We start from the raw sequence: 23,255 nt of genomic DNA, 5'->3' as shown, positions 1-23,255 counted from the left end.
AGCAAATACCCTGACTTGGTCATCTTCCATTTAAATAGAGGGGTAGATGTAAGAGACAGAGAATTCAGAGCCATTTTTATTTCCTTTTTGAAGATATTTTAACAATTAATCATGTTGGTGTTTTCATTTTATAGGACATGGATATTGAAAGTCTTGAAGCTGCTAATCAGAGTCTACAGTCTGACCTTAAGCTTGCTTTTAAAAGAATTGGAGATCTACAGGCAGCAATTGAAGATGAAATGGAAAGTGATGAAAATGATGACCTTATTAATAGGTATGCTTTGTGTGATGGGCTGCATTTCAGTCCTTCATTGCAAACTATAAATGTTCTTTCAAAAAGCCAAATATGTGTAAACAGACCAGACAATATCACCATCTTACTAAATGCTATTAATTATTTTCAGGAGTCAAAATTTAACAAACTCTGTCTTAAATGCATTTCTTTAAATGAAGGTCTAGAACAGGGGTTCCCAACCTTTTTTATGCCATGGACCACTAACATTAAACAAGTGGTCGGTGGACCCCAGGTTGGGAACCCCTGGTCTAGAATAACGTAGTAGCTAGTCACACAGAACATGTGGAGCAACATCCCAGCTTGTATGTTCAGTGCAAGTGGATAGTCAGTGTTATTGTATAGTACAGTCGGCCCTCCTTACCTGCAGGGAATTTGGTATTCTGGGACCCCCTGCTAATATCAAAAAATACGGGTGCTCAAGTCAGTGGACTTTAGGACCCAGCAGAGCTCCGGAGCTTATTTAACCTGTGTCAGTGAGGCAGACTTTAGAACACAGCGGAGCACTGGAGCTTATTTAACCTGTCTCAGTGCGGTGGACTTTATGACCTGGCGGAGTTCGGGACCCACTGTCGCAGTGTTTCTGTTCCGGAAAACGATCAATATTGAAAATAAAGTGGAAATAATAAAGCAATCGGAAAGAGGTGAAACACCATAGGTCATTGGAAAAGTGTTAGGCTACAGTCGGGATAAAGTGAGAATAATGGAGCATGTGAAGGCCCTGCCCCGCTGAAAGTTACAATTATTACTAAGCAAAGCGGTGGTTTAATTATTGAAATACATATGTTTTAGTGTTTTATATGCATAGAAAGGTAAAACTATATACTATATACCAAGGCAAACGTTTGACTGACTAATGCTAGATAATACCGGATGTACCTGTTCCGACGTAGAGAACTTCTGTTTTTTTTTTTGATTCCCCATCCATGGTAACCTATGCACATCCTCCCATATACTTTAAATCATCTCTAGATTACTCATAATACCTAATACAATGTAAATAGTTGTTATACTGTACTGTTTAGTGAATTATGACAAGAAAAAAAGTCTGTACATGCTCAAACAATGAGTGCTGGAGAGAGAACTTCTGGGTTTTCCCAATCTGCGGTTGGTTGAATCCATGCATGCAGAACCCACGGATAAGGAGGGCCGACTGTATAGTGCATGATACACATTTCTAAATAGAAAATATTAGAAACAGTTAGCAAGTCAGACAGGCCTTATGAAAAGAAAAATTAATGTTTCAGGCAAAGTGGAGTTTATTGTCATATGCAGAAGTACATGTATGTGAAGGTTCAATGAAAGACTTCCTTGCAACAGCATCGCAGGCATATAGCATCATATAAGCAGCATTCACAAGAAAAAAACAGATGTAAAGTGTACTAAATTCTTATAAGAAAATATACAATTAAAGCAAAAATCAGCCAACTTTACTGCAAAGTGGATTGCTTTCAAAGGAATAAATTGAAATTTCTGATTTTATAGAATATATGCATGTAAGTTTGGGTGTTTGCATAAGTGTAATTGGTTAGTTTGAAAATTTTATAATTTAGATAGATTATCAAATTTTAAAAGTGTACTAACCAGTATATTTTCATTAAAACAGGAATTTTGGGCTAATTTTCATTTATCATAATTTTATATTTATTATTACTTATTTGCAACAGCATATTCTTAGCTATGTTCTTCCCAGCTACACTCAATTCTATCCCAACTGGTGTATTTTTTTTTGTGTTCACTTTTATTTTATTTACAGTTTGCAAGATATGGTGACAAAGTATCAAAGGAGACAGAATAAAACGTGAGAATCGTATCAGAATGCCTTTAAACATGTATTTAGATCTAACCTCAGCATGCCCTTAAAACTTGCGTTGAAGTTTATGTCTGCATGGCACTACTTTTCAAGCAGAAGAATGCATGTGTGTATAAGCCACTATAACACTATCATATGAGATCTCTGCTTTTTCAAAAGAGAGTGCCATATTGACTAATTTAATTAAGGCTTGCAATGGCATAATCATGTTAGTTTTGAAGACATTAGTCTTAAACACATATTAAAAGTAAATAGCTAATACTGAACTATAGCAGTAGTATATATCCTACATTGTGCGATAGCTTAAAAAAAAAGTACTTTACTGTGTGCTGGTTAAGCTGAACTAATAAGGCAGAACAAAGAGTTAAATTGTACCACAGAGGTAGAATTCAAAAGGGCGAAGATTGCTGGACTGAAGGTGCTGTAGTGAAATGCTGGTAGCATTTGGAATAAGTTGGACAAGCTCATGGTGTGATTAGAGATTGGTTGGTATGACATTGTGGGCATCACTGAGTCGTGGCTGAAAGAAGGCCATACTTGGGAGTTTAACATCAAAGGATATACTTTGTATCGAAAGGACAGGCAGGAAGGCAAAGGCAGTGGTGCGGCTCCATTGTGAGATCATTGGAAATGTGTTCACCAAGGCATTTGAAGCTTGATACACGCTCCACTACAGCTCTGTTGATGTAGATGGGGACATGAGTGTGGCTCCTAGCGAGCCTGTTGTCCACATTATGGGAATTATGGGAATCCTATATAGTCCTCCAAATAGTAGCCAAGTTGTGGTGTTGCAATTTCTAAATGGAGCTGGAAAAGGCATGCAATAAGGGTAATATCACAATTGTAATGGGGGGCTTCATATGCAAGGGGATTGGGAAAATTGGGTTGCTGTCAGATTGCAAGAGAAGGAATTTGTTGAACACTTACAAGATGGCTTTTTAGAGTAGCTTGTGCTTGAGCCTACTTTAGGAAAGGTTATCTTAGACTGGGTGTTGTGTAATAATTCAGATTTTATTAGGGAGCTAAATGTAAAGGAACCCTTAGGAGACAATGTTCATAATATGATTGTACTGCAAGTTGAGTAGAGAAACATAAGTCACATGTATCAGTATCACTGTGGAATAAAGGCAATTACAGAGGCATGAGAGAGGAGCTTACCCAGGTGGATTGGAGGAAGATACTGGCAGGGATGACGGCAGAGCAGAGATGGCTGAAGTTTCTGGGAGTAATTCACAAGGCGCAGGATAAATATATCTTACCAAAGAAGTTATTCTCAAATGGCAGGGGTAGGCAATCATAGCTGACAAAGGAAGTTAAGGACTGCATAAAAGCCAAGGGAAGGACATGTAAGGTAGCAGAAGTGAGTAGTAAGTTGGATGATTGGGAAGCTTTTAAAGCAGGATACTAAAAGTTTTCTCAGTTATATAAAGAATAAATGGAAGATGAGAGCTGATATTGGATCACTGGAAAGTGCTGCTGGTGAGGTAGTAATACGGGACAAAGAAATGACAGATGAACTTAATGGGTACTTTGCATCAGTCTTCATTGTGGAAGACACTAGCTGTATGCCAGAGGTCCGTGAGTGTCAGGGAGCAGAAGTGAGTGCCATGGCTATTACAAAGGAAAAGGTGTTAGGCAACTGAAAGGTCTTAAGATGGATAAGTCACCTGGACCAGATGAACTGCATCCTAGTGTACTGAGAGAGGTTGCTGAAGAGATAATCTGCAGATACTGGAAGTCTAAGTAACACACAAAATGCTGGAGGAATACAGCAGTCCAGGCAATATCTATGGAAAAAAAGTACAGTTGACATTTTGGGGCGAGACCCTTCGGACAGTTCCTCCAGCATTTTGTGTGATTCTGACATGGTCTTGGAGGACTGGAAGATTGAAAATGTCACTCCACTTTTTAAGAAGGGAGGAAGACAAAAGAGAGGAAATTATTGGCCAGTTAGCCTAACCTCAGTGGTTGGGAACGTGTTGGAGTCTATTATTCAGGATGAGGTTTCAGGGTACTTGGAAACAAATGATAAAGTAAGTCAACGTCAGCATGGTTTCTATAAAAGGAAATCTTCCCTGACAAATCTGTTAAGAGTTCTTTGAGGAAGTAATAAGCAGGGTGGACAAAGGAGAGGCAGTAGATGTCATTTACTTGGATTTTCAGAAGGCATTTGATAAGGTGCTACACATAAGGCTGCTTAACAGGATAAAATCCTGTGGCGTTACAGAAAAGATATTGGCATGGATAGAGAAATGGCTGATAGGCAGGAGGCAGGGAGTGAGAATAAAGGAGGCCTTTTCTGGTTGGCTGCCTGTGACTAGTAGTGTTCCTCAGTGGTCAGTATTGGGACTGCTACTTTTCACATTGTTTGTCATTGATTTGGATAATGGAATGGTGGCTTTGTGGTGACATTTGTGGATGGTATGAAGATAAGTGGGGGGTAGGTAGTGCTGAGAAAGCAATGCGATTGCAGCAGGACCTAGACAAATTGGAAGAATGGGCAAAAAAGTAGCAGATGGAATTCAGTGTTGGGAAATGAATGTTAATGAATTTTGGTGAAAGGAACAATAGTGCAGACTATTATCTAAATGGGGGTTCAACACAAGAGGTGCAAAGGGACTTGGGTGTCCTCATGCAAGACTCCCAGAAGGTTAACTTACAGGTTGAGTCTGTGATAAAGAAGGCAAATGTAATGTTAGCATTTATTTAAAGGGGAATAGAACATAAAAGTAAGGAGATAATGCTGAGTTTTTTTATAAGACATTAGTCAGGCTGCATGTGGAGTATTGTCAACAGTTTTGGGCTCCGTATCTCAGCAAGGATGTGTTGTCTTTGAAGAGAGTCCAGAGGACATTCACAAGGATGATTCTGGGAATGAAGGGGTTAACATATGGAGAGTGTTTGGCAGCTTTGGGCCTGTACTCTCTGGAATTTAGAAGAATGCAGTGGGATCTGATTGAAACCTACCGAATGTTGAAAGGACAAGATAGGGTGGATGTGGTGACGATGTTTCCTGTCATGGGGGTATCCAGAACTAGAAGACACAGCCTCAAAATTGAGGAGTGACCTTTTAGGAAAGAGGCAAGGAGGAATGTTTTTAGCCAGAGAGTAGTGAATCTGTGGAATGCTCTGCTACAGACCGCGGTGGAGGTTGATAGTTTCCTGATCGGTCAAACCATCAAAGGTATGGTGAGTAATCAGGTGTATGGTGTTGAGTGGGATCTGGGATTAACCATGATGGAATGGTGGAGCAGACTTGATGGACTGAATGGCTTAAATCTCCTCCTATGTCTTATGGTCTTGTATATGACACCAATTATAATTCAGAATCTGTAATAGTGCTAGAAATTAATAGCTTTAAACCACTATAAGAAGGCTGTACCACTAAAGTTGGTCTTTGGGAATAGCACACATTCACAACTGATGAGTTTTATACAATATTATATAAATATAATAAATTGAATGGTGGATGTTTTCTACATGGAGTTTAGAAGGACCTCAGGCAAAATCCCGCTTATAGGCTGGTTGGTAAACATGTATCCAATGCGAGGTAGCAAATTGGATACAAAATTTTCTTGGTGGTGGGAGGTAGAGGGTGGTAGTAGGAAATTACTTTTCAGATTGGAGACTAGTAACCAGGGCTGTGCCATGAGGACTGGTGCTGGAATATTTATTGTTCATTGTAAAAATTAATGATTTGGAAGACAACTTGCTAATCAAAAGTTTGCAGATGACACCAAAATTAATGGTATATTGGACAATGAGAAGTTCATTTAAAGTTACAACAGGATCCCAATCAACTGTGAAAGCAAGTAGGAGAATGGTAGATGGAATTTAATTCAGACAAGTGTGAAGATTGATACTAGGGCATATATAGTCTTGATGTTTATTGAACACCAAGACTTTGGGGTACAAATACCTGGTTCCCTGAAAGTGCAGGTACAAGTGAACAGAGTGATAAATAAGGCATATGGTATGCTTGCCCTCAATGACTGAGGCATCGAGTATAAGAGTATGGACACCATATTATAGTCAAATTGTTGATTAGGCCACACTTAGAGTTGAGTACTGTTCTGATCAGGGTGGTACAAGAATTATCTGATTAAGCCAAAGACTCACAACAGTATGGCCTGGACAAGAGATTGGATAGGCTAGGATTCTTCCCTGGATTAAAGGAGATTGAAAGTTGACCTTTTCAGCGTTTTATAAAATTATGAGTGGTGTATGTAGATAGTCACAGTCTTTTCCTCCTGTGTCAAGGGAGTCTTCAGACTAGAAAGCATTGGTTACAATGAGAAGGGAAAGATATAAGTGGGATCTGAGGGGCAAGGTTTTTATATAGACAGTGATGGATATATGAACAAGCTGCCAAAGGAGTTAGTAGAGGCAGGTACAGTTATAGAATTTTCTTCTAAACCTTTCCTATCCATGTAGTTGTCCGTGTTGTAGAACTTTATGCATCTGTATGAATCTATGGATCCATATCTTTATAATGCAGGAAACAATGCATTTTCATTTGCATTGCACCTAAACATGTGCCTGAGTAGAAAAAAATTCTCCCTTCATAGCAATCAGGTAATTCTGATTAAAGTCTTCATTCTTTTCTATCTTTGTCAACATTTTCATTCTCACAAGCTCTGTAAAAATTCTGTTGTTTTGACTTGGTAATTATCAATTTGATGGTAAAGGGTGCATTCCCAAATCTGTTTTTCACCCAGCTTGGCATTTTAAAACTTGCCCCTCACCTTGGCCTTTCTTCCCAGAACTCCTTTTAGGTGGTTCCATTACCATTACAGGTAGTCCCCGAGTTATGAACGTCCGACTTACGAACAACTCGTACTTATGAACCGAGGAAGGAGAACGCCGTCCGCCATTTTAAGTCATTGCCATTGACAATGTGTTGAGTGTGTAACTTTGTATTTGGCTTAAATTTTTCTTAGCAAGATTCACCCTGACCCCCCCCCCCCCTCCCCTGCCTTTTCCGGTCAGCTGGTGGTGCAGTGAGATCAGCGCTGGGCTCAAGAACGAATGTTCCCGAGTTCAATCCAGTGACAGACCGCTCACGAGTGCACCGGGCTGATGTCAAGCTCACAACTCAACCTCGTAAAAAAAAAGCCACCTCCGGTTTAAATTCCCACATGGAGTATTGAGGAGGCTCAAGTACCCAAACCCAGCACAGCCCCCACTTGTCCCATTTAACCTGTCACAGTGCGGTGGACATTAGGACCCGGGGAGTTCAGTGTGGTGGTCCTGAGGACCCAGCAGCAGAGGTCTAGACCTGCCGCCCGCAGTGTTTCTGATCTGTTGACAGGAAGCGATCATGATTGAAAATAAAGTGGAAATATTAAAGCTTTTGGAAAGAGGTGAAATATGATCGGTCATTGGAAAAGTGTTGGGCTACAGTTGGTCAATGATCGGAACAATTTTAAAGGATAAAGTGAGAATAATGGAGCATGTGAAAGGCCCTGCCCCAATGAAAGCTACAATTATTCCTAAGCAATGCAGTGGTTTAATTATTGGAATACATACCTTTCTTAAGTGTTTTATATGCATAGAAAGGTAAAATATATACTAAGACAAACGTTTGATTAACTGACGCTAAATAATACCGGATGTACTTGTTCTGATTTGCGTACAATCTGACTTAAAGATGGACTCAGGAACAGAACTCGTTCGTAACCCGGGGACTGCCTGTGTAAAACCTCTTAAATATTTGTGATTTTTTTAAAAAGTGAAAAACATTCAATAAACCAAAAAATCTCCACATTTGTGACACTCAAACATGAAAATTCATTAGAAATTATCTCTTTCTTACATGCCTGTTGAAAATGGATAGGGTAAACTGGTGCAAGAGGTTGACTATTTTTCTTTCATCTCTTGACCCCTTTGATCAAATCCTGCCTGCAGATGCGAATAAGATTTAGGTAGCTTCATTCAGTTTCCTAGTAGACAAAAAGTGTAATAACTTCACCAAATTTAGTACTTAATTGGTAATTCCAAATTAACCATAAGATGATCATTGATGAGAACAAAGGTTTTATTTTTTAAAGTGGTGTTGTGAACTATGGAATGTCATCATGTAAATGCTGACTTTAAAAGCAAAAGATCAAAGTCTTCTCCCTCCGCCCCCCCCATGGATGTCCATCACCTTGGGCATCAAACATTTGTTGAAAAGCAGCTAATATTTGAAGATCTGTATTAAAAGGATTATGCATATTTTTTCTGGTGGCAGCATGGCATAGTAGTTAGCACAATGCTTTACAGTGCCAGTGATCCAGATTCAATTCCCAGCTCTGTCTATCAGGAGTTTGTATGTTCTTCCCATGTGGGTTTCCTCCAAGTGCTCTGGTTTCCTTCCACAGTACAAAAATGTACCGGTTGGTAGGTTAATTGATCATGTTGTAAATTGTCATGTAGTTAGGTTATGGTAAAATTGGGGTTTGCCTGGCAGCATGGCCAGAACAAAATTTTCTCAACAAAAATAAATAGATAAATAAAATTACTCAGTTAGCACAATACTTCATCAAGGTGAGACGTTGTTCATGAACTTAAAGTGCAGAAAGAGATGAGGTAGTTTGACTGTAACTCATTATTTATTGTCCATAGGATCTGTACAACACATTCTGAAGGAGTTTATTTTGACTTCGACGCTTCCGTAATAATGAACTGCTCCCAGATATCTGATGCTATTTATTTTGGAATGCAGTCTCAGGCCGAGTCCTGGGATCAAGGATGGTTTCTGTGGAGGCTGATAAGGCCAACACGGGAACTGTTTTCACTGACAGAGCAGATAGTTTGTGATGTGTTGTACTGCTGTCCCTGGTTTCACAAGACTTCCCATGCACATTACAGCAGGGAGAATAAGGGTGCAAAACAATACTGCTGGAACGGGGAGGAAGAACTCAACATGAGGCCATTAGCACATGGAAAAGATGTTTCCTGAAAACCCTCTGAGAAACTCACTAGGGAATAATGTGTGATGTGTAGGATTTTCATAACTGAAGAATCTTTGTTCTGAAATTTCATATTTTCTACTTTTGCAGTACCTTCACAACATTGTCAAAGTCTCCAAGGCCATGAGTGGTGAAATGTTGGCTCTTTTCCAGACAGTGTCAGGATATCTTCAAATTAGTTTAAGGAGTTCATGGATCTTCTCTGCTCCAAGAGAACCATGTATATTTCATTTGTCTTTGCCAGTAAGCAGCATGCAGTGCTGCACATGACTTCACAAGAGTTACAGTCTCCCCCAAGTTACAAGATACTCGACTATATTTGCTTCAGGTTATGATTTTTCAACTTGGAGAAATAGTGCAGATAGAAAGGATTCTGTTTCCTCATTTTCTACTGGCTTTATAGTCATCCACTGGGCATAATTTTATCATTCCACAGCAGTCTACTGTGCCATTTGTGTTTGAACTTCCAAGACTCACTAGAGGGTAAAAGATAAAGATTTGATCATTTAGCTCTTGACTTGGTGTGTGATCCACACCCAAATGGCTATTGCATGTATAATATAAAGTGCTATGGTGCAAAAAAATGGGAATGTCCAGTCAAATAATTTTGCTGCAGAGGTTTTGTTGTATTTGGCCAGTCTCAAGATTCAATGCAGTCCACTATATTCTGCACATTTTTGTTGTTATAAATGCTTGTTTCTCATGTCCCATTTTATAGCTAGCAGGGAGATGAAGCAAGTCAACACATCCAGTTCATCTTTGGTCTATCTGATAAACCCATCAAATTATATTACCAATTAGCACAGCGTCAATTCTCCATTTTAACCATAGATCTTATTTTCCTTCCCTCCACAGTGCATTAACTGTGCAGCCTCTGCTCTACTATGTTGTGCCATGAGTCATTTTAACAGGATACAGTTACTGATTTCTGTTACCTATTACAGCCACATGCATTTGTTTTTAAGAACAGGCCGGATATAATCAGTACATGCTAATTTTAATTGATGCACACAAACCTGCTCTTGCAATAGGGCAAATGAGGCAATTGACAGTGTAATTAGCATTGCTTGTGGTATAATGAAGAGGTAGCATAGATTTAATGTGCTAGGAATATCAGGTCAAATTTAGACAGGGTCATTACAAAACATGATTTCTTTGTGTCTTTATAGGGATGTATAATTCTTGTCTCAAATTGATTTTAAATGGGATCCTTCAGCTTAAATTGTCTTTTTACTTTTTTAAAAAAAACAGCTGATCTAGGATTGCTAGATTAGAGTGGGCAGAGCCAATCAAGTTGCCTATTTTGCCTAGTTAGTGCCAAGGTATTTGGTAGTACACAGAAAACGCTGGAGGAACTCAGCAGGTCAGGCAGCATCTATGAAAAAGAGTAAAATGTTGACTATTTATTCTTTTCCATAGATGCTGCCAGCCCTGAGTTCCTCCAACAGTTTGTGGGTGTTGCTTTTGATTTCCAGTATCTTGTGTTTGTACTTAGTAATGCCTGAAGGATATGTAAAGGTGTTCTTCAGGTGGGTATATTTGAGCTTGCTGATTATTAGCTGCCTTAGTGCATTATTAGCCTGTCAGTAGAATTGTCAATGATACATATGAACAATGGTGTTTTGGGTAAAGTTTGCATAATGGGATTGGATAAAATACTAAAACTGAGATACTCCCCTTGCTCAAAACCAACCAATTGTCCAGAAGTATCAGATTATTGTTTTATAATGGGGTCATTAATAATGTTTACATCAGTGAAGTGGAATAATAGATAGACCTCACTGCATTTGTTACCAGTGTTTTAAGACATTAATTGTATGTGTAATTATATATTTAACAAATAAAATCTATGAGCTGGAACATAAGTATACTACTTACTGAAATGGATCTCCTTGCTCTTGCATGAGTGTCTTACCTGAATACATCATTATTCCTTAAGAAAGAAATTTATAAACATGTCTTTTCAATCCATGTCTTGAAACAGTGAATGTGATTCAGACACAGACTCTGAAGTTGAAAAACGTGTGGATGGTGTCAAGTCCTGGCTGTCAAAGAACAAGGGCTCAGATGATGGAAGCCTAAAAAGCTCAAGGTTAGTCTAAAATTAATTCATCACATTTTCTTTTCACTGCTTTGATTCTGAAATATACACAGTGACATTCTCACTAATGATATCTTAAAAGATCTAATTGAGTATTATTTTCCTACCTTAATAAATGCAAAATGAAGATGGCTTTCCAATTTATTGCAGTAAAAAAAATAAACTGTTGTTATGGATTTAGCTTCTCGATATCATGCAAATTGAGCCATCACAAGTGCCTACTTCAGAAGCTATTTTTGAATGTTTTTTCTTTATCTTTTTCTTTAACTGACCATTACTGTTTTATTTATTCTATGTATTCTACTTTATAATTCATTTACCTTTATCTTCTTTTCCTTTGTTTCCCATCTTCTTGTAATCAGATTTTCTGTTAGTTTAGACCTGAAAGAGGGGAAGGAAGGAAAGGAATTAAAGGAAGGGAGAGAAGTGGAGGACTCTAGACCTGCTTCTGTAATGAGTTCCCTCAGCTACCGTAAACGAGGGAATATGAAGGATTCTCTCAGTGGTAAAAGTAATAATGATTCTCTTCTCTCAACACTAAGTAAAGAACGATCAATGTCACCCGAGAGATCATTTCGAAAAGCAAAGAAAGCCACCAGTACAGACAATTTAAATGACAGCTTTTCTACTACTTCATGGAAAAAAATCCAAGCAGCTGATGACTTGGATGATGGGGGATCTGTTATTTCTCAGGCATATTCAGAGGCAACGAGTAGAGCAAAGAAAGGATTAGACAGGAGATGGGCCTTGACCAGTCCTGACTTTGACAAAGCTTCTACTGTTTCAGTTCCTGTAAGCCGAGCTTCCATAAGACGTAGTTTGGAAGCTGACGATGATGCAAAATCATCTGTGAGTTTTGCTTTAACCAGTCCTCCATCCAGTTTGAGAAGAAGCCTTTCAAGACTCGATGATAATCGTAGTGATGTGTACAGTCCAGTTAGTCCTTTGCTCAACCGTAGATCAGAATTAGGACTACAAAGCTCAACCCTTAGTCATTTAGACACAAGATTATCCATTTCAAAAAGTAGATTTGGTGAGTTGGAAGATGATGATGCTGCATCAAGTGTGGCACTAAGTGAAAGGTCATTATATAGTCAGCACTCTGTAGGGCGAAGTTTCAGTGTTCCTCCCAGACCTAGATCATCTGTTTCAGATGAAATGCCATCAGAAAGTTCTAATGTTAAGCCAGTAGGTCACCGGAATTATTTGGATCCAGATTTAGAGGCTGCCATTAATGAGGTTCTGGAATATAAACCAATTACATTTAAAAGAAGTAGTCTAGACCCAGAATCTAATGAGAATGAAGAAGAAATGAATAAGCAATCAACCAGCCTTCGAAGATCATCATCCTCTTTAGATGTAAGTAAGTCCCAAAATAAGAAATACAAAAGCAAGAAAAGCAGAAGTTCTGATTCCGAGTCATCCTCATCAGAAGAGAAGCATCGAAAGAAGGGCTCCAAGAAGCATTCTAAAAAGTCTAAGAAAAAATCAAGAAAGAAGGAAAGTGACTCTGAATCATCAGAATCATCCAGTTCCTCCTCTTCAGGCTCTACAGTCTCATATCGAAGTATGAACAGTGTCAAACGAAGTACAAAGAAAAGAGAAACTTATTCACAAGGTGATGATGGTAAGGAAGATAAAACTGATGAAAATTCTGGAAAGAAAATGAAGAAAAGTGACAAGAAGAGAATGAAACAAGTAGACAGTGTGATGATGAAGTACTTGTACCGACCAGAGAGTGAATAATAAAGTAGGTTTCTATGAATCTGTGTGAATCTGGACAAAAGCTGCATGCTTAACTTTTAATTCACCTTCTCTAAGTTACTAATATTGAAAAAAAAACTAAGTTTTGCAGTTAACAATGTGTTCTGCAGCAATTGAGAAATGGCATGGGGTGGAATTGGGTTGTAGTTTGGAATAGGTATGAGACTGAATTCAGATCTAGCTTTTATCTGTGGGATAAAAGTTTCATTTGAGATATTGTGAGGGTCTTACGTTAAATGAGTTGAGGTGATTCAATCAATTCCTAATGGGCGAGGGTCTACAGCAGAGCCTTGACTATAATTAGGTTCTATTTGGTAATTACATAATTGCAGAGGCCACAGAATGGGTAGTATGTGAAATAAATAAAATATCAGTGCAGAAACAGGTAAGCTGCTAAAGTTAATGCGGAAAAGAGGAAGCTCTATGTTGCAACTTACTGCCATATAGAAATGTGATACTGGATAGAAGGAATGTTAATATTGATGCTCAGTAAAAGGGTATGTTTGTGATGAACGTCTGTTTATTGGTGTCAAGGGAAGTGAGAGTAAAATTGGGTGGGAGGCGTTAACATAAGGTCACAAACCTAAATCCATATTTCTTTCCACGAAGAAAAAAAAAACAGAAGACCATAAGATATGGGAGCAGAATTGGGACACTCAGCCCATTAAGTCTGCTCCGCCATTCCACATTGGCAGCTTTATTATCCTTCTCAACACTATTCTCCTGCCTTCTCCCTGTAACCTTTATGGCCCTGACTAATTAAGAACCTATCAATCTCTGCTTTAAATATATTAAATGATTTGGCCTTCACAGCTATCTGTGGCAATGAATTCCGCAGATTCACCACCCACTGGCTAAAGAAATTCCTTCTCATCTCTGTTCTAAGTGGACTTTTCTCTATTCTGAGTCTGCATTCTCTGGTCCCTGTTCCCTCGACACTACCCTGCCCCTCCACCTATCTTTTTATCATCGCAAATGTGGCCACAAAGCCATCAGTTCTATCATCCAAATCATCGACGTATACCATGAAAAGAAGCAGTCACAATATAGAACCATGCCAGACAACGCTTCTCACTGCTAGCCAACCAGAATAGGCTCTATTTATTCCCTTCTGCCAGTTAGCCAATCTGCTATCCATGCTAGTATATTTCCTGTAATACCATGAGCTCTTATTTTGTTATGCACCCTCATGCATGTCACCTTGTCAACGGCCTTCTGAAAATCCATGTAAACAATATCCATTGACTCTTCTTTGCCTATCCTGCCTGTCATTTCCTCAAAGGATTCCAACAGATTTGTCAGGCAAGGTTTTCCCTTAAGGAAACCATGCTGACAGACTATCTTATCATGTACCCCGAAGTATCCAAAACTTCATCTTTAATAATGGACTCCAACATCTTCCCAACTACTGAAGTCAAGCTAACTATCCTATAATTTACTTACTTCTTAAAGAGCTGAATGACATTTGCAATTTTCCAATGCTCTGGAACCATTCCAGAATCTAATGATCCTTGAATGATTATTACGAATGCCTCCACAATCTCTTTAACTATTGCTTTCAGAACCCTGCTGTGTAGTCTATCTAATCCATGTGACTTATCCACTTCCAGACCTTTCAGCTTCCTAAGTACTTTCTCCTTAGAAATAGCAACTACACTCACTTCTGCCCCCTGACACACTTGAATTTCTGGCATACTACTTGCTGGGTTTTTTCCCCACAGTGAAGATTGATGCAAAATATTTAAGTTCCATTTCTTTGTTCCCACATTACTACCTCTTCAGTGTCATTTCCAGCTATCCAAAATCCACTCTCGCCTCTTTTTTCAGTTTTTATATATCTGAAAATCTTTTGGTATCCTCTTTAATATTTTTGGCTATGTTACCTTTCATATTTCATCTTTTTTATCCTTATTGTTTGTTAGTTGCTTCTGTTGGTTTTTAAAATTTTCCCAGTCCTCGAACATCCCACTAAATTTTCCAATATTATATGCCTTCTCTTTTTCTTTTATACTACTGTTGACTTCCCTTGTCACCTTTGGTTGCCACACCCTCTAGAGTACATCTTCATCTTCGAGATGTATCTATCCTGCACCTTCCAAATTGCCCCCAGAAACTTCAGCCATTGCTGTTCAACTGTCAACTCTCCTGCTGTCTCCTTCCATTTAATTTTGGCCAGCTCCTCTCTCATGCCTCTGTAATTCGCTTTAATCCACTGTAATACTGACACATCTGACTTTATCTTCACCCTCTCAAACTGCAGGGTGATTTCTATCATATTATGATCATTGCCTCCTGAGGATTTCTTTACCTTAAGCTCCCTATTCAAATCTGGTTTGTTACACAACATCCAATCCAGCCTTTCCCCAGTGCTCTAAAAGCTGCAAGCTGCTCTAAAAAGCCATCTCGAGGAAATCTGCAAATGCTAGAAATTCAAACAACACACACAAAATGCTTGTGGAACACAGCAGGCCAGGCAACATCTATAAAGAGAAGCACTGGCGACGTTTTGGGCTGAGACCCTTCGTCAGGACCAACTGAAAGGAAAGATAGTAAGAAATTTGAAAGTCATGGGGGAAGGGAGAAATGCAAAATGATAGGAGAAGACTGGTTCCCCTTGTCCTCACCTGCCACCCCAGCAGCCTCCAGGTCAACGCATCTCTCCCATTTCCTGCACATCTGCCCTCACCCCATCCGCCCGCCACCCCACTTGGAGTAGGGTTTCCCTTGTCCTCACCAGCCTCCAGGTCCAACGTATAATTCTCCGTAACTTCTGCCACCTCCAACGGGATTCCACTACCAAGCACATCTTTCCCTCCCCACCTCTTGCTGCTTTCCGCAGGGATCGCTCCCTATGCGACTCCTTTGTCCACTTGTTCCCCCCCCCCCCCCACCCCCATCCCTTCCCACCGATCTCCCTCCTGGCACTTATCCTTGTAAGTGGAACAAGTGCTATACCTGCCCTTACACTTCCTCCCTCACCACCATTCAGGGCCCCAGACAGTCCTTTCAGATGAGGCGACACTTCACCTGTGAGTTGGCTGGTGTGGTATACTGCGTCCGGTGCTCCCGGTGTGGCCTTTTATATATTGGTGAGACCCGACGCAGACTGGGAGACCGTTTCGCTGAACGCCTACGCTCTGTCCGCCAAAGAAAGCAGGATCTCCCAGTGGCCGCACATTTTAATTCCACATCCCATTCCCATTCTGATATGTCTATCCATGGCCTCCTCTACTGTCAAAATGAATCCAAACTCAGGTTGGAGGAACAACACCTTGTATACTGGCTGGGTAGCCTCCAACCTGATGGCATGAACATTGACTTCTCCAACTTACGTTAATGCCCCTCCTCCCCTTCTTACCCCATCCCTGACACATTTAGTTGTTTGCCTGTTCTCCATCTCCCTCTGGTGCTTCCCCCCCCCCACACCTTTCTTTCTCCCGAGGCCTCCCATCCCATGATCCTTTCCCTTCTCCAGCTCTGTATCACTTTCGCCAATCACCTTTCCAGCTCTTAGCTTCATCCCCACCCCCTCCTGTCTTCTCCTATCATTTTGCATTTCCCTCTCCCCCCACTACTTTCAAATCTCTTACTGTCTTTTCTTTCGGTTAATCCTGACGAAGGGTCTGGGCCCAAAACATTGACAGCGCTTCTCCTTATAGATGCTGCCTGGCCTGCTGTGTTCCACCAGCATTTTGTGTGTGTTGTCTAAAAAGCCATCTCATAGGCATTCTACAAATCCCCTCTCTACCTGCATATTGAAATTTCCCTAGACTATCATAATATTGCCCTTTTTACATGTCATTTCTATTTGCCATTGAAATTTATATCCCATATCCTGGCTACTGTTGAAGGGCCTGTATATAACTTGTATTAGGGCCTTTTTACCCTTGTGGTTTCTTAACATGACTCACAAGGATTCTGCATCTTTTGATCTGATGTCATCTCTTTCTATGGATTTGATTTCATTGTTTTCAAACCAACAGAGCCACCCCACATACTCTGCTTACGTGCTTGTCTTTTCAATACAAGGCGTATTCTTAGATGTTGAACTCCCAACTATGACCTTTTTTCATTCATAACTCTGATATACTTGCAACGCTCTTAACTATGCTGTTAGATCATCTACCTTAATCCTTATACTGCATGCATTCAAATATAAAATCTGCAGTCCTGTAGTCATCATGCTTTTTGATTTTGACCTTGTGTTACACTTCATCTCATCCCAATGACTGCAATTTCATCCTGTCCATCCTCAGTCTCATTAGACACTCCCATCAACTTGTATACCAACTGTCCTATCCACAGCACTATTGCTCTGTTCCCATCTCCCTGCCAACTTAGTTTAAGACCTCCTTAACAGCTCTAGCAAACATGTCCACCAGTATCTTGCAAGGAAGCAATCAACAGGCTAAGTCACTTCAGTTGAGAAACCTAGTAAAGGAATTTTTAAAAATGAGGAAGAAAACAGGTTTAAAGTTACAAATAAAGGGGCAATGGAGACAAGAGGGGTTAGGGTATGGAGAAAAAATGTAAAGGGAACAATAACTTAAGAAGCTGTATTGGCATACAGAAGAGAAAATAAGGAATTGAAACTGTAAGATATAGTCTCATGTGGTGGAGGCAGATTAAAGGGGCCTGGATAGCAGTAGGATAGAGGTAAAAAAGGAAATTGCTGTCTCAGTTGTGAAATCCAGTTGGTGTTGAAGGTCAAAGTGTGCACTAGGAATTGCAAATAATATGGACACTTTAGAATGCTAATCGAAAGGTGAAGTGGGAGGGCAGGGAAGATGTCTGGTAGTGAAATTTTGTTGAAGGTCATGGAAATTATGGAGGATCATCTAATGAATCTGGATGTGTGCAGATGAGGACAAGAAGAACCTAATTATTATTATGGGTTGTGAGTGAAGGGTACAATCACATTTTTCTGTCCAGTAGGATAGGTTAATATTAGCCCGGGGATTCTGAAATATTTTCTGGCATTTTCATTCCTCATCTTAATGAATGTATGAAAATGCATGGTTTCTTTTATGCTGAAATAACTTTAAACTATCTTCAGCAGTATTAACATTCTTAACATTAAGTGCTAAATGTGTGTGGTGAATATTTTATCCAATTTCCTTGATGTGGAAGTTACTGTCTGTATTATTTTCTTCCTCACACCTTTTCATATTTAGGTTTAAGTCTTTCAAGACAGGGTGGTAGAAAATTAAAGGCTTACTATTTATGATTCTACTGTCCTAAAGTTATAGACATTGCACAATTTCTTTTTCAACCAGCACTGAACCTTTATTCCATAATATACCAAATTTTATCTCAATGTAATTGAGACATTATGTAGTAATAGTTGTCAAGGTTAACAATATTTAACAACAATTTGCAAAATTACTGGTGGCTGGTACATATGCCTCAAACTACATTGTAGCTGCTTGCTACCTAGCATTCTTAACTTTGATAAGTGGGTTAGCTATATCTGTGGCATGATGCTGGTTGGAGTTCACTGAGTAGTTAATGTGTTCTAGTCTACAGAAAAGGAAAGCTGAAATCAGCTCTCAATGTTTAAAGTGGAATTACTGCTAATTTTCAGTAGTTAGCTTGGTATTCTGTAGCTCAACATTGCATTAAATTTCTGATAGAGAAGTTAACAGAAACTAATCCAGTAACTTACTCATACACATTTATATAAAGAGCAAAATGATAATAAAACTCCAATAAACTAGCATCAGATTGTTCAGAAATCCTGAAGGTCAATCCATAATGGAAGGTGAGGATCCAGAGTGTGAGTGAGGTGTGCCGTTGGATCAAGAGTCCAGAAAGCATCCGGGTTTGGGACCTGACTGTGAGTAAGGTGTACAGTCAGAGCTGGAGCTGAGGTCCAGAACACCAGAGGCGAGGAACCTGGGTAGATTTGCAACTTGAGTGAGGATCTCGTGCTGGTAGATTTTCCAAACACAAGAGATACTGTAGATGCTGGAAATCTTGAGCAGCACAAACAATGCTAGAAGAAACTCAGCATCTCATTCAGCAATTATGGAGGGGAATAAATAATCAGCATTTCTGGTCTGATGAAGAGTGATAGTTAAAATTATGAGGGAGATAGATAGAGTTGACGTGGATAGGCTTTTTCCATTGAGAGTAGGGGAGATTCAAACGAGGACATGAGTTGAGAATTAAGGAGCAAAAGTTTAGGGGTAACACGAGGGGGAATTTATTTTGCAGTATGTGAAAATTTGAAGTAAAAGTTGATTTAGGTATCCAATCGTATACTAGACTGGCATCACCTAAGTCCCAATGGTGCTAGATTATTGGAGTTTTTATATATGTTTTATTGTCCTTTTATAACCTCTGCAAGCACAAACATTTGATACTTGCTGAAACTTAAATGCACATTTTGAAGGTGGAAGTACATCAAAACTGTGAAATTGTACCAGGGAAGGTTTAACCCAATATTGATACGAAGTCAATATTGCATCAATATTTATCCTCTTGCGTGACAATTTTTTGTAATAATCTCTCCAACCCCTCCCATTCCATTCTCATCTGTTTCAGTCCTCCCTTATATCGTCGACATATGACTGTTGACGACTCTGATGATAATATGGATGGTGTGGAAGACTACTTCAAATCCAGGTTGGCAACAAGACGACCACTAAGCCACAGTGATAGTGACAGCAAAATTGTGGACTCAAACGCATAGCAACAATCATGGTTCGCTAACAACATGTTCATACTAACTAAAAAGAGTACAGCAAATGACGTTTGAATTCCTGGGATTTTACTTCAGTGTTAAACAATAATAATGGTAAAAACTGAAACAGGATGAATGAAGTATTGGTATAATTTTGGTTAAAGAAAAGTTTGCATGATTTTGATGGACTGCATTTACTTGAAACTTAATTTGGTGTACTTGGATTGGTATTTCTTACAAATATGGATGCTGCTGCTTTCATTTGAATATTTTGGAACCTTGAGATACATGGGTTTATTTTTGTCTCCCTATAGCTTTGGCTGAAATTTCTTATAATTGTCTGCTTTCAAATTCTAATTTAAATTTGTCATCTCTGGTTGGATTTAGGGTGCCTCTGAGGTTTACATGTAATTTTTACCTAAGCCAAAGATCAGTTTTTCTTATTCAGCTGTGGTAAACTGGAAACACAAACTAAAATAATAGCAAAACAAAGCAACTATTGGCTTCAGACTTTTTTCCCTTTTGAGGTGTGTGTGTGTGCATATGTTAATAGTTTATCAGAAATACTTTTTGTGGGTGGTTTGTTGTCTCTTACACATTGTTTATCTTGTAATTTGAAACACAAAGCAAAGAGATGGAGTTGATGCCATACATCTCACAGAGTACTCTGACACAAATACAATTAATAACTATTTATATATTTCGTCTTCATTGAATAAGGTATATTTCCAGAGGATAGAAAGTAATTAGAAAGGTAAGGCACTGGGAAGATAAATGCCTTTTAAACGTAATTATTGAGTTCCAATAATGTATATTTTTACCTCATCATTACGCTTGTTTATGCATGAGGAACATAATGTCAAAGTGTAATAAATAACATCTTCTGATCTCAATTAAATCACTGTATAATTTGGATCAAATTTGGTATGATGTCTGCTAATGATGGCTTGGGGTTAAATGAATGTCATAAATTCAGATAAGTCTGTTTCATAATACCTATAGCCCCCTATTCTTCTCTTCAAGGATGGTAAATCACTTCATTATATTTGTTTTCTTAAAATTTGGGGTATGTTGTATATAAAATTACTCCTTGTATTATTGTTTATCGATCCAATTAAGTAATTAAAATCAACATTAGAGCTTTGTTACATTCTATGAAATAATACCATCTTTATATATTGACTCAGTTTTCATAACTTTGCATGGATTGTTTAAAATAATTGTCTCAATGACCAAGACATTTGTGTATAAAGCCAACAGCAAATACTATTCTGATTACTTTTCTTAAATGGTCAGTGACTCATTATGCCATTAGTATTGAATTTGAAAATCTTATCTAACTGTGCACTTTTCAAGAATGCAGTCTATGTACATCTTTAGTTAGTAGAAATAATAGCAAACATTACAGTGCTGCAAGCATTATTAATACTTGTACTGAAATGTTATTAAATGGTACTGTTTGATTCATTTAATCAAAATGTAGCACTGATGTACAAAGTCCTGTTACACAATGAATTTTCAAATTGGATTGTTACAACAGAAGAGTTGTGTAGTTCTGTCTTCAGAGTTTACTCTTACAGTTTAAAGAAAGCAGAATTACCAGAGGAACAAATGTGTAAGATGTGGATCAATTTCAATTAATTTGAAAGATAGCAAACATCAGAAACCCATACTTTCTTCAATTGTGTATTTTTTGACTATTTATGTTTCAAAATAAACTTCTTGGTTGTCTTTAGAGGGTCTAAGAATAGGTTTTTTTAAACATATACTTTGATTTTCAAAAAGGGGAAATAGCTTAAGTCATTTTTAATTTTTTTGCCAAATTTCATTAATCTCATTTCCATTATTCTTTTTCATTTGTTCTCTCATTTCATATTTGCTAACTACTATTTTTGCAGAACGTTGTACTAAAAGTGTTACCTTGAACTAAATTAAGTGGTGAAGATCAGTGGCTCTGTGTAAAGAAGCTACTAATTGAATATGGCAAAACTTGCTATTTTGAGATTGAGCTACTCGATATACAACTTTAAGAATTTATAATGTCTGCCACATATGTAAAATTATTTTGTAAAATGACACCAATTTTCAAATCCAAAGAGTCATGAATCTCTTAAATTATTAAAAAAGGGTAGAGGTTGCATTAATGGATTACATATTTCTTAAAGAAAAACAAAAATACAAACAAATGAGGATAGCTCTATCAATAAATATCATTTATTGATATTTTGTAAAATTACAAGACTGTAGCTATTAAATACACTGATTAAATTAATCATCAGTACAGTGATAAAGTTAAATACTTGGGTTTACTTCTGCAATTAGTGATAATTGGGAAATATATTTACCTTGATTATAATTGTTTTCTTTTATATGGTACAGATTAATTTCTCCCAATATATATTTTAATAGAAACCAATTAGGAATACTAAAGTGACTAAACTACACAAACATTTACTCTATATTTATATTCACTTTGTATATTTTTTGTATTCTTATAAAATTCTTTTAACCTTCAACAGTAGTCAGTTGGCCCAGGAATGAGATGTTCACCCATCAAGTCAAATGTAACAATTGTTGTTGCATGTACCAAGATAAACAGTGAAAAGCTAGTCTTGCATACTGTATTTATACACATCAAATCATCATGCAATGCATTGAGCTAGAATAAGGTGAAATCATAATAATTTAGAATAAAGTCTAAAAGTTACAGAACAAAGTGCAGTGCAAGTAAACAATAAGGTGCAAGATCATAACAAGGTAAATTATGGACAAAAGTCCACCTTATCATAGAAGAGCTCCATGCAAGAGTTTGATAACAGCAGAATAGAAGCTGTCCTTGGGCCTGGTGGTATGTTCTTTGAGGCTTTTGTATCCTCTGCCTGGTGGAAAAGGGGGGGGGGGGGGGAAGAGAATATACGCAGGCCAGGCAGTATCTATGGGGAAAAAAGTACTGTCGATGTTTCGGGCTGAGACCCTTCGGCAGGACTGGAGAAAAGAAATGAATAGCTTTTAAAGGTGAGGGGATGGGAGATTGAAACAAGGTGATGGGAGAAACCAGGAGGGTTTCCATTTCCCATTCCTGTTTCCCACTCTCACCTTATCACCTTACCTGCCCATCACCTCCCTCTGGTGCTCCTCTCCCTTCCCTTTCTTTCGTGGTCTCCTGTCCTCTCCTATCAGATTCCTCCTTCTCCAGCCTTTTATCTCTTTCACCAATTGACTTCCCAGCTCTCTACTTCACTCCTCACCCCTCTCAGCTTCACCTATCCCTACTACCTTGTATTTCTTCCTCCTCTCTCCCCACCTTACTCTAATTTCTCAGCTTTTTTTCTCCAGTCCTCATGAAGGTTGTTGACCCAAAAATTTGTTTACTCTTTTTTCAAAGATGCTGCCTGGCATGCTGATTTCATGTAGAGGTGTGCATACTCCAAAGGATCTTGGTCTCCTCAGGAAGTAGAGGTGATTTTGGCCCTTCTTGTATATAGGTTCTGTGTTGGTGCTCCACTCAAGTCTGTCATCCAGGTGCACCCCCAGGCACTTGTGGGTCCTTACCACATTCATGTTCTCACCATCAATAGTAACAGAGCAATGAACTTCCTAAAATACATCGCCATCTCCTTTGTGGTACTGATGTTGAGCTGCAGATA

At 38.6% G+C, this 23,255-nt stretch overlaps 1 protein-coding gene across 7 annotated transcripts in view; it reads left to right on the top strand.

Moving 5' to 3' along the window:
* Window positions 1-21,343, top strand: part of myo18ab (myosin XVIIIA b) — a 218,755-nt gene extending 197,412 nt beyond the window's left edge. For 5 of the 7 annotated variants that reach the window (XM_059973312.1, XM_059973310.1, XM_059973307.1 and 2 more), the window contains 4 exons: window positions 135-274; window positions 2,049-2,093; window positions 11,043-11,150; window positions 19,470-21,343. In XM_059973312.1, the coding sequence (XP_059829295.1) occupies window positions 135-274; window positions 2,049-2,093; window positions 11,043-11,150; window positions 19,470-19,617 (441 nt within the window). In that variant the 3' untranslated portion in view covers window positions 19,618-21,343. The remainder of the gene's footprint in view (window positions 1-134; window positions 275-2,048; window positions 2,094-11,042; window positions 11,151-19,469) is intronic. The other 2 variants (XM_059973309.1, XM_059973314.1) reach the window with 1 other exon arrangement.
* The last annotated feature ends 1,912 nt before the right edge of the window (window positions 21,344-23,255 follow it).

The sequence above is a fragment of the Hypanus sabinus genome, chromosome 6, assembly GCF_030144855.1.
Source record: "Hypanus sabinus isolate sHypSab1 chromosome 6, sHypSab1.hap1, whole genome shotgun sequence".
Classification (NCBI taxonomy): domain Eukaryota; kingdom Metazoa; phylum Chordata; class Chondrichthyes; order Myliobatiformes; family Dasyatidae; genus Hypanus; species Hypanus sabinus.
Note: the sequence above shows the minus strand (reverse complement) of the source record. Positions and strands in the feature narration are given on the sequence as shown.